Source organism: Saccopteryx leptura, chromosome 1, assembly GCF_036850995.1.
Source record: "Saccopteryx leptura isolate mSacLep1 chromosome 1, mSacLep1_pri_phased_curated, whole genome shotgun sequence".
In the NCBI taxonomy this organism is placed as follows: Eukaryota; Metazoa; Chordata; class Mammalia; order Chiroptera; family Emballonuridae; genus Saccopteryx; species Saccopteryx leptura.
The window spans coordinates 87,507,291-87,523,355 of record NC_089503.1 but is presented as its reverse complement, the minus strand read 5'-3'; the positions used below and the strand labels follow the sequence as shown (position 1 = coordinate 87,523,355).

At 38.8% G+C, this 16,065-nt stretch overlaps 1 protein-coding gene across 12 annotated transcripts in view; it reads right to left on the bottom strand.

Moving 5' to 3' along the window:
* Positions 1–442: 442 nt before the first annotated feature.
* The window catches only part of YAP1 (Yes1 associated transcriptional regulator), a 125,174-nt gene continuing 109,551 nt past the window's right edge, over positions 443–16,065 (bottom strand). For all 12 annotated transcript variants that reach the window (XM_066371231.1, XM_066371268.1, XM_066371301.1 and 9 more), the window contains 3 exons: positions 9,531–9,661; positions 5,582–5,694; positions 443–4,106 (listed from right to left, as the gene is read on the bottom strand). In XM_066371231.1, the coding sequence (XP_066227328.1) occupies positions 3,868–4,106; positions 5,582–5,694; positions 9,531–9,661 (483 nt within the window). In that variant the 3' untranslated portion in view covers positions 443–3,867. The remainder of the gene's footprint in view (positions 4,107–5,581; positions 5,695–9,530; positions 9,662–16,065) is intronic.

Here is a 16,065-nt window from a genome sequence, read left to right as displayed (position 1 = left end):
TTAATCAAAGTTCAGAACCTACCCCTTACATCTGTGAATGTTTCTTATTTATAAAACGGTAACTATTAATTTTCACGAATGTGTTATATTTTGAATGCCATGAGATAGTATTTTGGAGAAATAAAACCAAAGGCTGTCGTGAAAGACTGTGTCAAGTTCTTCTGTTTCTTCTGTGCTGTTACATGCAGTCAAAGTCACTTACGAATGAAGGAGACAACCCTGCTTACACAGTTATCGATGGGGATGGGGATGAGTACAGTACATAAAAGTACAGAGAATTACTTTATCTGTATTTCAAAGTCCCAAATGCCAAACTCACCTTCATTTTTACCTGTGCGGCAGCTACTACTATAATCACCTTTTATCACTAGTACTTGGTATACTGGAAATCCGTTAAGAAGCCAAAAAGTTTTAAATATATTAATTGTTAAAAACAACAAAGAAGAGTTTAAAGAATATATTTGAAACACATAAACAAACAAAAAGGTATTACATAAGAAAAAAAACAATGTAACAATTTATGTAAGTACCTAACATATGATGAGCATGCTCTTACAGCTATAACAAAAAATGGTAACATTGGTACTATATATATATATATTTGACAAGTGTGCATTAAAGAATTCTCTAATATAAAACATTTAAAATGTGGAGAATACTTTTTCAAGATACAGAAAACAACTGTTAATATAGGCACACCCACAATTCTTATAAAAACATGCCAGCGTAAGATAAAATTCATCTGAGCACTCATTTCTTAGATGTACAAAGGCTAAGAAATTGTTACTCATTGGATACAGGCTCCCATTTTGCACGGTTAGAGTTTCAACGTTGATTGGTATGAATTATGAATTATACAATTAATTAGTGTTATTTTCAGTATTTCTCCCAAGGTTCCATATAGAATGCATCTATTTAATATGAAAACAGCAACATTATTTCTTTATAAAAAAATCACTTCCTTTGTTCTTTATAAATTTTTTTAAATGGCACTATATTTAGAAAATACTTATTACAGCAAATAGTGCTTTGGAAAAATCTGAAACTCTAAGTCAACGTGCTCATTTCAACCATAAGTAGGTCTTAGAAGCCCTAACTGAAAAGAACACAAATGTAAAAAGCTGGTAACTTTAAAGATTATAAAAATTGGTTTATTGTAAAAGCAATTCAAGAATACCCAGTTAAAATCTTATCCCAATGCTACCCAAAACAACTAAGAACCAGTTAAACACATTAGGCACAAGGACAAAACAAAAAGACGACATTGAGGCTGTGATTAAACTCAGAAAGAGAAAGGACTCTTAGGTCTCCCTCAGGTCCAGAAGGTGTAAAATCAAAGCACTGCTCTGTTAGGTACCGCAGTGCTGCCACGACATTGAGGTATAACTGGGCAAGTTAAAGTCAAGAGGAAATGAAGAACTCTGTATTCTTATTTTGTGGGTGTACTCAAGTGATTGAAATTTTAGGAACAACTGCCTCTAATGACAGCAAGATGCAAGATAAGTCTTTATTGAAGAAAAAAGTTATAAAGTTCTCTATCAAAGTCCCACTAAGTCTTCACAACCCCACCTCCCCACCCTTCCCCTTATCTACAGCTACTCTGCTGATATATAAGATACGATCTTGATTTTCAGCTTACTGGCAAATTGTAGGCACTCCTTCCAAGTAGCTTTGATTTTCTGCACATAAAAACCCAACATGCTATATTATCCATATACTCAACCATTCTAGGTAGAATTTTATTATTGCTCTAAAAAAAAATTTTGATGCATCTGTACAGTGGCCATTTTCCCTCAGACTTAATTCACGATTTCATCTTCCTACTGTTTTCTTAATAAAAGCTTAGAGTCAATTATTATGAGTGACTGACCTATGAATCATTATATACAACACAGTGATTGCATTTTATTGAGCACTGAAAATGCTTAATATAAAATGTTTTACTTCTAACTTTTGCATTCCTCTAAATTGAAGGATCAAAATACTTAGATTTTGTAATCAGGAAAAAAATATCTATCCACCCAAACTAAGGCTTTTCATAGCAGTTTTAGCCAGCAAAAAAGATTTTATGTCTGTTATAAACCCTTGAAAATAAAGGCTTACTCTAGAACACTGAAAGACCCTTAATCATAGAGGTACTGCTGGTGTCACTATAATTCACAACCATTACTTCATAGCTTATACTGAAGTTGATTCATGCTCATTTTTTTCCTTTAAAAAATACTCTTTGGAAACCATTATTACTCCTGTAGACACATATTCTAGTTATATCTCTTCCTGTAAAAATAAAAGTATAATCACGATTATCTCTATTTCTTTGCTAAATTCAACTACCAATATACATTTATTAATCTGATCACTTTACCAGCTGATGCATAACCTTACAGAATTATGATACTGTCCTGGGTCAGTTCTCAGTATACAGAAGTAGGAGCAAGTTTATAAGGAAGAAGAGTCTTGTAGGCAATCTTTCAATGTAGTGTTTAATGTGTTCTTTAAAATGCCTACTAAAATACTGGAATTTACTTTCAAAACTAAGGTGAAGGTAACATTTCCGAAGCTAAAGGAAGGTGGATGACCACATGAAGCTCACTTCTGTCATGACCATTATGGACCTACAGTGACTTCCCATCAGGACTTAAAGTTAGTCCAAGGGAGTAACAAGGGGAAAATAAAGCCATTTCTTGTTTGCTTCTTTCAAATTCATGACATAATATTTACTGTGTGCCCAGAGGGCACCCACCACTCCTCTAGGCAGTATCTCGAACAATAGCCCTCCCAGAAAGTGAACTACCTCACACACCTGCAGACTGCCCCAGCCATACTTACACTACCTGTGATATAGAAACTAATAGTCATGTATTCTAAATGATACATTCAAAGCTACCACTGTAAAATAAACTGGAAAGTAGAGAAACCTTAAAAAAAAAATACATTCTGCTATCATACTATCATAATAAACGCTATAAGTGTGTGGGGGTATATATATATATATAAAGAGAACAGATAATCAAGATTTAAATAAGATAAAAAAAATCAGAAAATGTAGATTTTACCAAAGAAACTACAATAACCATCCCAGCTACAACTATAAACAGATTCGTTACTATGGTAATTTGCCTTGGTTCCAGGAAAAAAAAAAGACAAAAACAAAAACCCAACCAAACAAAACAAAACAAAACCCACCAAAACCTATACTTGAGTATGCAGCAATAATTAATATATTTCTATGGAAATTGTCTCATGCCTTATAAGCTCCTAAAAATAAAATCAAGGTCACTGTGTGACTAATGATATAGCACTAGGAGGAAAAAAACCACTGAAAGTACAACAGTCTCCAGCCTTGGTTTCAGCTCTCTCTCCCATTCAGCATTAAGTACTTAGTATCAGACACAACATTTTTGGCTTGTCAGACCAGTAAGTCATGTTTTTCCACTGGCGAGAGGCAGCTGAAGAAATAATTGCTTAAACAAACTAAACGCTGTGACATGAAGCATTTGACTTCCAAGTCTATTTAGTGAAAATGACTGGTCAACATCTAACTGGGCAAAAGGAATGGCATCCATCATCCAAACAGGCTCACTTCCCCCAGCCCCCAAACAAACAGTAGTTATAATAGCAAAAGAAACAAAATGGGTTTTTTTTTTTGATTCTTTAGGGCCAACTATGAAAGAGGTCAGCAACATATTAACAGCAGCAATGGACAAGGAAGAATAAAATAATGGATGAAAGAATCTTGCTGGACGTTTGTTCATCTTTTTCTGTATTAGCCAGAAGATTGCAACTGGCTTATTTGGAAATTTCTGGTATGTGTGTCTTATCTCCTTAGATCCTTCACAGATTTAGAATTCAGTCTACCTGAGGGCTCTATAACCATGTAAGAAAGCTTTCTTTATCTAGCTTGGTGGCAGCCAAAACAGACTCCATGTCATTAAGGATGTCGGAACTCAAGGCTTCCTGCAGACTTGGCATCAACTCCTCTCCTTCTATGTTCATTCCATCTCCTTCCAGTGTTCCAAGGTCCACATTTGTCCCAGGAATGGCTTCAAGGTAGTCTGGAAAGCGGTTCTGCTGTGAGGGGAGGGTGCTTTGGTTGATAGTATCACCTAGTTAGAACAGAGAGAAAGAGAGAGAATAAGGTTCTGTTTGAAAAGCTAACATCAGAGCTGTACCACGTGAGAGCACACAGAAACACATGAAAGAAAGCACTCCCCACTGACCTGAAATGGTGCTGTTTTTTCAGACCAAACAACCCACAAATGACAATGCCAAGATCGCTTCTGCCTCAACATTTGTCCAGATATTTCACCAACAACTCGACTGCTTATTACTATGTGCTGAGCACTAAAGGCGGGCGGAGGGGGGGGGGGGGGGTCACAAGAAAAAGTAAAAATCCCCTGGAAAATTATACACAGTAAGGGAGAAGGAATAAGCACACTACACAAGAGCTCTACTCCCTGGTTCCCACCCAGATATGCACCACCAACATAAGATAAAATGTGAAAACGAATGGGACAGTCCCATCATTCCGAAGTACGCTTTGAGGAACACGAAAATAAAAGGACTGGATGAAAACTATTCCACTCTTGCAGATTCACGTTTCTTAACAGTGAAACAAGCTCCCAGAACTTCTTGAATAAAAATCTTCTTAGCTTTGCTTCTAGGTTTTCCAAATTTACCTGGACACAAAACCTATTGTGCAGGGGGGGGGGGGGGGGGGGCGCGGCAAGATAACATTAATATTCCTTAGAGCTTCGGTGAATACGCTTTCATAACCCATTTGATAAACTGTGAAGTGGTACAGCAGTTTGGAGAAAAGGCAAATGGGGGGCAGGTGTAGGGAAATGTGTCTGAAGTGACTCCTAAGGATGACTGGAAGGGGGATTCTAGGGAGCATCCAGGCCAGAAGCTGGAGCAGCGCAGGTGCGAAGAGCTGCCACTCCCTGTCCAAAGCCGTGGGTTGGAGAGCCAGCCAGGGGAGAACCGCCCATGTCCCTGCCGGTCACACCCTCGCAGAGCTGCCAAGTCCAGGCACCAGTGCCCCCAGGAAGCCACAGGAGGAGCGGCCCCTAAACGACCCCTGTCAGGCAGGTATTTCTTAGGTCCCACAAGACCCCGCAACTATTCTAACAATAAAGTACGTGAGTCACCATCAAGCCTTTCCCACTTTGTTTCCTGAGCCCTGTAACAACTAAATAGGACCCAAAACCCTCAAAGAAAAGAGGGAGGCAGACACTGAATCACATACAGAAATCTTTCTCCAAAATTAAGAATACAAATCTGTATTAATAGAGAATTCTAATAAGGTCCTCAATTGCCCTGCCGACTAATTTACTACTGTAACTGCTAAAATAAGTTATACTATATGTTTTGTTCATTTAGAGTTAAGACTCCACGATATTTAAAACCTGGGAAAAGATTTATTGATACATTACAAACTGCTATATAGAAACAAAAGAGGCACAGTTTGAATTGAGGTCCTTCTGAATAATCTTTGCTCACAGCAGCTTATTAGACCTGGTGATAAAATGACGCTATCTGCCTGGAAGTCAGATTCCTCAGAGGAAGAAGGAATACCAACCTGTATCCATTTCATCAACACTGTTCAGGAAGTCGTCTGGGGTCCGAGGGACACTGTAGCTGCTCATGCTGAGCCCACTGTCTGTGCTCTCATCTCGAGAGTGGTAGGTGCCACTACAAAGAGAGATAAGGACCAATAGAAAAATCTTTAAAAAAAACAACACTCACTGAGTACTCCACGATTCTCAAAGGATGAGTGAAAATTCCTGCCCTGAATGCTGAAACAAGCCTCCTCCTTCAGGGCCCATAGCCAGCCCTGAGTCTAGGCATTGAAATAGACATGGTAAACCTAATCGAAGCTGGCAGCTCTCCAGGCTGAGATCTCTTCTAAGTTTCTGGGCTTGATGGCTATAGGGAATAAAGAAGACATACCCTACCTGACCAGGTGGTGGCACAGTGGATGGCCAGGCCCAGAGTGTTGACCTGGGACACGGAGGACCCAGGTTCAAAACCTCCAGGTCACTGGCTTGAGCGCAGGGTCGCTGGCTTGAGTGTGGGATCACAGACATGATCCCACCGATGGTGGCTTGAGCAAGGGGTCTCAGCTGGAGTACCACCCCCACCATCAAGGCATATATGAAAAAGCAATCAATGAGCAACTAAGGTGCCGCAATGAGAACTGATGCTTCACATCTCTCTCCCTTCCTGTCTGCCTGCCCCATGTCTGTCCCCCCCTCTCTCTTACACACTCACACACAAAACAAACAAACAAACAAACAAACAAACAAAAAGGACATATCTAGTTTTCCCGGCTGCTGACAGAGGATGCTCTGCACAGGTCTTCTCTCTGTAATGCCATTCTGAACCTGGGGCATCCCCATAACTCACCTGCTTCCAGGTCTCAATTTCCCAAAAGTGAGAGCACTGGCATGGGTCAGAACACAAACCCCAGCCAGGCAGTGAGACTGGTCTGCACTAGACTCACCTTCCTAGCTCTTACGCACAGTTTAAGCCAAGGGGAAAAAATAAAACAAAACACAAAATAAAGAGCCAGAATTCCTTTTTGGACTGGGCCAGAACAGGTGAGTCACTGCCCATAAGATAAGAACTCCCACAGCTGGAGCTTCTTGCTTCTGTTTACGGGAGGAAAAACCCAAATGCCTCAGCATAAGATAGGAGCCCTTAGAGTTCCAACTGAAGAAAAGATTAATTAAAAAACAAACAAACAAAAAACTCTAAGGCAGACACTTTGGGAAAAACATGAAAAAGACAGATTTTTACTTCAGGCTAAATGAAGTTCCCTAGATTGACATACAGGTATGGTAAATGCCCACGGGACATTACCTTCATAAATAGAGCACTCTCCTAAGCTAGCAGCACCATAGATAGTAGCTGGTATGGACTGTAAAATTTGGAGTTCTACTAATTCTAGAAAATGTTACGGCAAAGTGTGAAATAAAGGCAATTGTTCAAGGGTCTATGATCATGATGTGAACTTGAACTTACCTCACAGCTCAGACATTTAAATAGCTGTTTAGCTTACACAAAAGTTAAACAACAATTAAGCTGTATTAAGAGCTTACTAGTTGCTTAAGGTTGTAAACTAGCCCCCAAATTTCTCCCTTAAATTAATGAATGCATTGGCTTTGCCTCCCCACACTCTGTACACTGCAACCACTGGTTCAAGCTAATGCTTTTTGCCAGATTTTGGTAAGATTCAAAAGCCTCACACAGATCCGAGAAGACACATGTCTGCCTCTGAGACCATGTGTATACAATGCAGCCACATAGGAGAAGGCCTCAGGATGTGGTTTGTTTTTTATTTTGCCTGCCCCGATCTGGGACAAGGGCCTGGTCCTAGTCATCACAGTATTCACACTGTTAAGCACAGAGCTCAAATCAGACACTACAGACTGTTACAGAATAGCTGAATTTACACAGTTGTGTAGAATTCTTTCCAAGCCACAAGGAAGTACATGGACAGAGATGACAGAGCCATTTCCCTGACAAGGAACCACTCTCTGCAGGATCCCAGAGCCTGTAGCCCCCACTCATTCAAAAAATTCACCAGCTTGACCTGTGGTAGTACAGTGAATAGAGCACTGACCTAGGACGCTGAGGTCCCAGGTTTGAAATCCTGAGGTTGCCGGCTTGAATGCAGGCTCCCCAGCTTGAGCCCAAGGTCTCTGGCTTGAGCAAGGGGTCACTGGGTTGGCTGGACCCTTCTGTCAAGGCACGTTTGAGAAAGCAATCAATGAGCAACTAAGGTGCCGCAATTACAAGCTGATGCTTCTCATTTCTCTCCTTTCTTCCTCCCCTCTCTTTAAAACAAAAACAAAGACAAAAAAAACCATTCACTAGCACCTGCTACTACATGATAGGCATTAGAACAGCCTCAGACAATAGGGAGGTTAAAAACCACCACGGTCTACAACTGATGCTTTCCGAGAGGCTCACAACTTCAGGGAGGGAGAGGAACAAATACACGAATAAATCATATTCAAGGGATATGTGATCAGAGTGCTTTTAGAACACAGAGAAGGGAGCTTAAGAAGTGCAGTGAGAAGGTTTCGTGGAGGAAGACAGCAGAGATGGCCTTGAAGGCTCTCAGGGTAAAGAGAGAGATGGGGATGCTGCACCAGGCCTAAGAATCAACTCCATGGCAAGTCAGAGAAACCAGTGTTTATAGAGTTTAAGAAATCTGTATAATCGAGTGACAGGCAATGCGGAAACCACCAAAAGTTTTAGAAGAGAGAAACGTTACAGCCAGTGTGTATTTCAGTAACTGGGGGCTCCAGGGAAGAGCAGACATAGCACTCTGCCCTCAGACTAATAACACTGATCTCTACCAGAAATTAAAATCCCAAACTGCAGCCCAGATTCAAAGGTTTTACAAGAGAATGTTCACAAATGACTATCAGAAGGATATGCATTCTGTCCATTTTTCTGAAGAGCCTAATTTTATTCGTGGGTCAATACAGGCCTTCAATACATAGGTACTGGAATTATATTGATCTGAAATTTCCCTTGTGGGGAAAAATGTTCTGTGGCTCTGAACTTCCTAATTAACCTCAGTTTAAGTTCAGAAATACAATCTTGTACAGATACACCCAATTTTTTGTCAGAACTTTATATGTCAGAAGAGTAAATTTTGTTTTTCTTAAGATTATGAAGTTTTCAACTTAATATGTGAGAACTTAAATGGGTAGCATAATAGCTTTCCTAAAATACTTTTAAAACTGCATTGTTTAAAATTGGTTTTAAAAAAATCTAAAGCACAAAGACCAGAAAGTATTTGTTCCTTATTTTTAACAACTGAAATTCCAAAATATTTTATAACTTAGAAGAATGAATTGCAGTCCAATCTTAATTTTAAATGTCTTTCTAGGCCAAGAATAGGCCACCTGTTTCAACTTGCAGTTTTCAACACAGTGTTTATACATAACACCGCACTCTTCCCGAAACTCAAGATTGGTGGTAGCATCCTTTAGCTACGTTTCAAATGCTGCCTTTAATATTAAATCGTTTGAGAGAGGCCCAGCTTTACATTTTATCTCCTGGAACTACAGCCTTTACGAATATGAGGCCTACAGGCTACTGCTACAAAAAGCTCAGGTTGAACACTTATGTGGAAAATTCCTTCCACTCATCCTTTCAAAGCAGCCCTAAGTAGGTTTAAGATGTAGTTCATTGGCTTTCATAGAAAGGCATTTCACATGTTTCTTCATGATACTGCAATTTTAAGTAACTGCTAGTCAACAGTATAGGCAGAAGCAAACACATGACTTTGAATTAAGTATCCTCAATACAAGTCTGAACAGCTCACTTCCTCTCACAGAAGCCGGCTTTAAATCCTCATTTTATTGCACTTGCCATTTATGAAAAGATTCCTTTACAACTATGGTTTCTGGCCCACACAGATGTTCAAACAGCTTATTACAAGCACTAAGGAGAATAATCTCAAAGCTATGATCTTTTTCAGATATTGGCTGGCAGCAACTCTCACCAACCTGTTCAGGAAGGGATCTGAGCTATTGGTTGTCATTGTTCTCAATTCCTGAGACATCCCAGGAGAAGACACTGGATTCTGAGTCCCGCCATCCTGCTCTAGTGTTGGCAACTGGCTCCGGAGAGCTAATTCCTAGAACAAACAAACACAAACAGAATCAGTCTGCTGATGAACAAATTCATTCTTAGGTTTAAAGAAATAAAATGTATGAAGTTGAAACATTAACATCTATTTTAAAGCGAGTCAGTTTCCCAGTCAGAAATACCAAGATCTTCTATCCATTTCAGGTGACTGAAAATTAAGTCGTATAAACAGAAGGTTTATCTAATCTTACTAACCTCAGATCATACATACTTTATTACCTAACGTCATTTTGTTATTTTCATAACTTTGGCATACACTTCCAAATCCTTCCTTTGAGGTGGGATGGAAAATCTGGTCTTTTAAAAAAACAATTCTTAAAGTTTATATTTACTCACCAACCCTCAATATGGTTTTGCATGTTTAGCACCGGCCAGATAAAGGTATTTTCATATTACATTGTAGTTGTGTCAAATATCTTCTTATACCACTTGTATGCATTACTATTTCAATGTCTAGTCGTTATAAGACATAATGCTGTATCTTGTTATTTGTACATTATTAGGCAATGATCTGCTCACTCAACACGATAGCTCCTTGACCTTCCAGATTTCAATGACTGCCATCTCCACCTACTGCAATCATCCACCTTCACAGCCAAGACCTTGCTATTCACAACCAAACCTACCTCTAAAGTCCTCCATTTTTTGTTTCACTTCATTGCTACTGCACCCATCACCCTGAAACTGTCATCCTCCATGCACAAAACCTATACTCCATCACTGAAACTGCTGGATCTCTAAATTGCAATGATACTGCCACTGCACCGTTCAGTGAACTCCATTCCCTTGGTCACACCCTAGAACTGGCTTAGACATTTCTCCTCCAGAAATCTAATGCGCACTCACCCGACTTTCTGGGACCATACTTTTTTCTTTCTGCCCAGTTCTGGCATAATGTGATTCCCACTCTACCAGACCTACAACCTCAGAGCCCTACTTCCTTCTCTCTCCTGCTGTTCCAGCCTATTACCTGTCTCCCCCCCTTCTTTCCCTCTTTTTAAAAAATTGAGGAATAATCGACATAACATTATACACATTATATTAGTTTCAGGTGTACAACAAAATGATTCAATATTTGCTTATACTGTAAAATGATCACCACAGAAAGTCTAGTTTCTAGCCATCCCCATACATAGTTACATGTATGGGGTTGTGATGAAGGACTTTTAAGATTTTCTCTTAGCAACTTTTAGAGATGCATTATTAACTACAGTCACCATGCTGTACATTACTGTTTTACATTGATCCCCATGACTGACTTATTTCACTTAACGTAATGCACGCAAGGTTAGTTCATCCATGTTGTAAACAGCAAGATTTCTTTTATTTTTATTGTTGAATAGTATTCCACCGTGCATATATACCCCATTTTCTTTATCCATGGATGGACACTTAGGTTGTTTCCACGTCCTGACTATTGTGAACAATGCTGCAATGAACATGGGAGTGCAGCTATCTTCCCAAATTAGTGTTTTTTAATTTTTTTTTTATTTATATCTTACCTATTGAATTTACTGAGGTGACAGTGGTTAATAAAATTATATAGGTTTCAGGTATACAATTATTAGTGTTTTCATTTCCTTAGGATAAATACCCAGAAGTGGAATTACTGGAGCATACGATAGTCCTATTTTTAATTTTTTTGAGAAACCTTCATACTGCATTGTAGCTACAGCAATTCACATTCTCACCAACTGTGCCCGAGGGTTCCTTTCTCTCCACATCTTTGCCAACACTTGTTATATTCTTTTTGACAACACCCACTGTAACAGGTGTGAGGTGATACCCCAATGTCATTTTTTAGTTGCATTTCCCTGATTCCTAGTGATGTTAAGCATCTTTTCATGTGCCTGTGGCTGTTTCCTTTTTCCCCCCCAGGGTTAATCAGTTGAAATACACAAGCACCTTTAACATTCCTCATACACCACACAATCTTATTTCAGTATTAGCAAATTCCAACCCTGACTCAAATATGCTTGCTTCATTTCTATACTAAGACTGCTAAGAAATGCCTGAGAAAATCATACAACTTATCCAGACTGTTTCCATAAACTAATGGTCTTTGGCCTTGTCTGGACCCTTTGTACCACTCAGAGATTTTTTCCTTTCTTTGGTCTTTGTCGGTTTTTTTCTCACATTCCCAAGATCACTACTCTGAATCTGGCACACTCTCTCAAGCTCCCAATAAGTCAAGTCCATTTCCATCTCTCTCTCATTTAAGGAAGAGCATTGAGGCCAGGAGCACAATCTTGTGGCTCCTGCTGCCACCCGTCTATGCTATCTTCACTCCTCCTCTCTGTCACTTTTCTTCCAGTCTCAGGAAACGGAGTTCCTCTCCTTCTCCTATTAAAAGCCAACCCACTATCCAGCAGCTTCTGGGGTTCATTCGATTTGTTTTCTCTCCATCCTCTTTGATCCTGTCCATTCGCTTGCAAAGTGATTAGTGACTCTAAAACAATGACAGCGCACTTCTTGCCTGTCTGAAGTATGACATGCTGCCTCTTGACCATGTCTATTTTCTACATGCTCTTCCCGACTAGAACACTTTTCTTCCTTCTTTGTTATTTTAGACCTTCCCTAGGTAACTTTCCATGATGATCCCATTTCCATCTTCGAGTTGGATTAGACAGACAGATATGAACATATGTAACATGACCTTAGTACCTGTTGCATGATATTGTAATCATGAATTTCTTCTCTGCCCCTTAAGGGCACACTGAATGAGTGAATAAACTGTTTTAGAGCATAAACCAATAACCTCTAATACCTTCAAGATTTTATGTTGCCATTGAAATATGAGAATATAAGTAGGAATAAATTTTAGGATAAATAAAATTTTAGATGAGGCTAATTGCTAGGGTTCTGCGAGGCAAATGTGTTTCAAAATATGTGATCTGTAAATACCTTGAAAAGAGCCTCATTTGCTTCCTATCACGGAGGGCATGATCCTATTTGCGTATAATTCCTTGCAGCACAAAGCAAGTATGCTCTATAAAACTAACCAGTAAATCATTACTGAAGTAACTGAATAAACTGGCTGTCAATTTCGGTTTTTACCCTTTTGGATAAAGTTCCCACTTTTCCAAGATTGTTTTATGAAGTTAAAACAAGTTGTCATGGCAGATTCTACATGTTTTGCTACTTTGAATTTTGCCCCTTTGCTTGTTCAAAGCTGTCCAAGTTTTATGTTTTGCTGCCTTTAACAACTGAATTTCTACTGTCAGCAGACATTGCAGAACCAGCTTATTCACATTTAAAAAGAAAGGTAATTTGGAGATGTAAATAAAAAAAATTGTTCTAAGTTGCCTAATGAGAGACCATATCCCCTGGAGGGCTATGGAACATACTTGTCATCGAATCCAGTGTGACTACGAGTCACTAACCTAGGGGTTCACTAGACTGAACTCGAAAGGCTCAAGGAAAAAAACCACCACTTTATTTACCGGTGGTGGTAGGAGGGTTTTAGCATTATCAATCAAATGAGCAAGAATTTGGCATGAAAACAAATAGTGTGACAAAGTCAATGATAAAAAAGCTATTCAATTCACTTCTGACACTTCAAGTTACAGCAAAAAGAACAGTGTTGATTACGTGCCTTTTGTCATTTCTGAACAGCTTGAGGTATAACTGACATGTAATTTACATGTATATTATCCAAAAATTGATATATTCTTATATACAATCATCCCTCGCCATATCATGGTTCACTTTTTTTTTTTTTTTTGTATTTTTTCTGAAGCTCGAAACAGGGAGAGACAGTCAGACAGACTCCCGCATGTGCCTGACCGGGATCCACCCAGCACGCCCACCGGGGGCGATGCTCTGCCCACCAGGGGGCGATGCTCTGCCCCTCCGGGGCATCGCTCTGCCGCGACCAGAGCCACTCTAGCGCCTGGGGCAGTGGCCAAGGAGCCATCCCCAGCACCCGGGCCATCTTTGCTCCAATGGATCCTTGGCTGCGGGAGGGGAAGAGAGAGACGGAGAGGAAGGAGGGGAGGTGGAGAAGCAAATGGGCGCTTCTCCTATGTGCCCTGGCCGGGAATCGGACCAGGGTCCCCCGCACGCCAGGCCGACGCTCTACCGCTGAGCCAACCGGCCAGGGTCTCATGGTTCACTTTTTGTGGTCTCACTGTATCACAGATTTTTAAATTGTATATATTGCAGACTTTTTGCTATATCACAGGATTTTGTGGTATATAGGTATTTTTATATATTTATTATTTTAATTATTTTGTGGTAAAATAAGTGTGGAAAAGGTTTATAAGAGTGTGGGGATGGTATATAAAGCCTTAAAATATATAAAAATAATGAAATAAATATAAGGTCACTACTTCGTGGATTTTTGCCTACTGCAGGGGGTTCTGGAACCCAACCTCTGCGACAGACGAGGGGCCACTGTAGTTCAGTATTTGCTAAAGACAAAATAGCTTTATATAAAAGTTGACTTGGTAGTCCCTTCCCCAAGTATTAATTCCCATGTTAATATTTTTACCTGTTGTGAATATAATTTATTTTACTGGATTCAATAAAGAATATGAAAAATTTCTGTTGCTATTTTAAGAAATCATCAAAAATGAGAAAGCGAAACTTCTGTAGGTAAGTAGGAAAACCAGCCAAACTTCTCCCCCTTCTTAGCCTATGACTTTGGAATTCAATTGATTATAAAAACAGTAACTTCTAATTCCCATAAACACACATATGTAAGCACAAACACACCCATACAGAGATAGCTTTAAATAGGCAGATCTTAGAAGTAAAATGGAAATTTGGAGAAGTGTCCTACTACATGCTTTACCTACCCAGATTCTGAAGGAGAGTTAACACGGAGTCAGAACTGAAAGAGTTCTCTGTAAGCTGTCCTGCATCTAGTGAGGAGCAGTTGTGGATTTATTGGGAGTAAGCTTTATTTGTAACCAAGAATTGTAAATATGAACATGAACACACTTATATAAAGAATTTGTAAGTAAAGTATTGAAAAGTTGTTTTAGACTCATAGAAACATTTTGCTAGTGACTCTAGCGAAAAATATTTTAATATGAATTAAGTATGAAAGTTACATAATCTGAAATTTTTTGATCAAAAACGTACTTCATATAAACTTTCTCCATTGTACTGCATTAAAAAAAAATAAGGCTGTATATATTTACATATATGTAAAATAAGCCTATTTTATTGCAATAAAGTTACTTTATCAAAACACATTTTGGATGAATATGAACATTATTTTGTAATTGGGTAATTCTGGCCTAGCTATTTAAAAATAAGCCTTGGGACATAACTGGACTGTCTACAAAAACTGATTTCAGTGGAAACATGTCATGTTGAAAGTTACGTCTATCTCTAAGGAGTTTTTATCCTGAACAAATGCCTAAAATTAGAATACCGAGCTAAAAATATAAGTTTGTTAAGCTTCTCTTTTCCCCACGAGAGTTAGAAAAAAGAGCATGACTGACTTTCAAAAATGGAGAAGCAAGCAAGTTGATAGGAAATTCAGCCAAAATTATCATGCTTCTGTATTTCAAAGGTCAAATAGATTTTTGGGGGGTTTTTTTTGTAGTAGTATTTGACTTTTTCTAAATGAAACAAGTATTTTTAGATCATTTTGTTCTGTAATAATATAAAAATGTGGTGGCTTTTCCCATTGAGCTCGTAAATCTTAGCTAATCTGGGACGCACTGAGTCAGAGCTATCTGCACTGTAAGTAAAACCAATGGTCCCAGCTTGGTCTGGAAGGAACCTTCCAGGATGGTTTGTAAAAAAACCCCACAAATTTGCATGTAATTTTCTTAAAAGCAATTTTGTCTTTGCAAATACTAAAGTATGTAAGAGTTTATCAATTTTTTAATAACATTGGCACATAAGTGAAGGCACCCCCAATCAAAATGAAGGCTAGTTCAATACACTAGCAATGCAAATTTAGAAATGGAAAATAACTAACAACAGACATTTTATAGTTTGTCTTAGTGATAGTTTATATTGACAATTCCAAAAAGAGAAAATAAAAGCCATTTCTTCCAATTATTAAAGATAGGCCCATTTTCCAACATAGCTTTAAACAGTCACAGATATTTCATTATATCTGAAGTTACTAAAACAGCCAATGTTTAGAATACTTTGTTTTTTGATGCTTGTACCATTTACTAAAGTATCTTCAACTTCAGAAACATTTCTGACTAAGAAACTGTGTGTGCATGGACTTGGGCAGTGGTGAGATTCAGCCAGTTCATACCAGTTCTGATATCTAATTTCTTGTTGAGTTTGGTGAACCAGTTGTTAAAATGGCACTTAAAATCAGGGTTCCCTCTAAGGTGGGTGCCTGGGCAGCCGCTCAATGTGGAAATCACAAATTTACATTCCTCACTCTTTTTTAACACTCATCTGCGCAACAGCGTA